This window comes from Morus notabilis, unplaced genomic scaffold (genome assembly GCF_000414095.1).
Source record: "Morus notabilis unplaced genomic scaffold, ASM41409v2 C11449401, whole genome shotgun sequence".
Lineage (NCBI taxonomy): Eukaryota > Viridiplantae > Streptophyta > Magnoliopsida > Rosales > Moraceae > Morus > Morus notabilis.
Window position 1 is genome coordinate 1 of NW_010387440.1, and position 2004 is coordinate 2004.

The 2004-nt window shown below is 41.7% G+C and overlaps 1 protein-coding gene across 1 annotated transcript; it reads left to right on the top strand.

Moving 5' to 3' along the window:
• Positions 1–9: 9 nt before the first annotated feature.
• LOC21383900 (pentatricopeptide repeat-containing protein At1g09220, mitochondrial) lies at positions 10–1776 on the top strand. The gene has a single exon (XM_010114897.2). The coding sequence runs from the start codon at positions 35–37 to the stop codon at positions 1394–1396; it is 1362 nt and encodes a 453-aa protein (XP_010113199.1). The 5' UTR covers positions 10–34; the 3' UTR covers positions 1397–1776.
• The last annotated feature ends 228 nt before the right edge of the window (positions 1777–2004 follow it).

The following is a 2004-nucleotide window of genomic DNA, read 5'->3' on the forward strand; positions in this document are numbered from 1 at the left end:
CATCAGAGAACTGTCTTTTTCAACCCATCTGCACATGAATCCACAGAAGCTATTCTTTCTCTTGGCCAAACACCCATCAAACCGCCGTGTAGCCCAACAAGTCCACTCTCACATTCTCACATCAGGCTTAATACTTCAACGACACGCGATCCTCTTCAACGCTTTACTCCGCTGCTATTCCCATGGCGACTTTCCTCACCAAGCTTTCTCTCTCTACAAACATTTCCTTTATTCTCCTCCTCCCTTTGACAGCTTCACCTACTCTTTTCTTCTTCACGCGTGTTCCAACTTGGAATCTGTTATCCCGGGTTATCAACTCCATGCTATTTCTTTCAAAGTGGGTTTCCATTTCCATGTCTACGTTCAGACTGCTTTGGCAAATATGTACGTTTCATGCGGGCTCTTACGTGAAGCCCACCAGGTGTTCGATGAAATGCCTGAGAGGAATTTTGTGACTTGGAATGTGATGATCACGGGTTTGGCGAAATGGGGCAAGTTTGAATCCGCTATTTCGCTGTTTGATCGAATGCCGACACGGACTGTTGTGTCATGGACTGCGATTATCGATGCATACACGAGAATGAATCAGCATGAGGAAGCAGTGGCTGTGTTTAGAAGAATGGCTTCCCATGATGGTATTCAACCTACTGAAATAACATTCCTGGCAATAATCCCGGCTGCTTCAAATCTCGGGGCTCTTGATGTTTGTCAATCCATTCATGCTTACGTTGAGAAGAGAGGATTTAGAGCGTCCGATATACGCATAACAAATTCTCTCCTGGATTCATATTCCAAATGCGGGTGCATAGCAAGTGCATACAGATTCTTCGAGGAGATATCCTTGGAACGGAAAAATTTGATCTCGTGGTCCTCTATCATATCCGGGTTTGCAATGCATGGAATGGGAAAAGAAGCAGTTGAGAATTTTGAGAAGATGGAGGAAAGTGGGTTGAAGCCAAATCGAGTGACGCTCCTAAGCGTTTTAAACGGTTGCAGTCACGGAGGGTTGGTTGAGGAGGGGCTCAAGTTCTTTGAGAAGATGGTCAATGAGTATGAAATCGCACCAGATATCAAGCATTATGGGTGTTTAATTGACATGCTAGGGAGGACAGGGAGATTAGAAGAAGCGGAAAAGATAGCTTCGGGGATTCCTAGTGAGATTGCTAATGTTGTGATTTGGAGGACACTCTTAGGGGCTTGTAGCTTTCATGACAATGTTGAGATGGGTGAGAGAGTGACAAGGAAAATATTGGATATGGAAAGAGGGTATGGAGGGGACTACGTGCTTATGTCCAACATCTTTGCTAGTGTTGGAAGGTACGATGATTCTGAGAAGGTGAGGAGATTGTTAGATGAGAGAAAAGCCTTCAAACTTCCAGGGCATAGTTTTGTATAATGGATATAACAGGTCGTTATTCGAGTTCCTCCTCAAAACCCAATAGATTGAGGCCTGGTATTATTAGGGAGACACCACATGCAAAACTGACTTAACACACTTCGTAAGTTCTACTTGACCCAAACGGTTAACCTATTGGGTCTAGGGTTCTTTTATGTATATAAACCACTTACAACACTAACTGTGGGAACACTAACCGAGTGTGATCGCTTGGCTCATACGAACCATCGGCTCTGATATCACTTGTTGGGGAGACACTACATACGAAATTGGCTCAACACACTTTATGAGTCCAACTTGACCCAAAATGTTAATCTATTAGGTCTATGGTTCTTTCGTGTATATAAATCACTTTACATTCTCATCTATTTTTCATACAGAATAACATACACATGCACTTTTCTCAACATATATTTTATCCTTGAATTGTACAGTTTCTATTGAGAACAATTCACTGAAATTTTAGAGGCAGTGCCCATCATTTAAGTTTGGCATCTTTAGCCAAAAAACAATAATAAAATAAAATAACAGTAATCAAAGCTTTGCATTGTTTCATAAATTTGTCGTTTCCAATGTGAAACGCCTTCATTGTTAAAACAAAAAAAAAA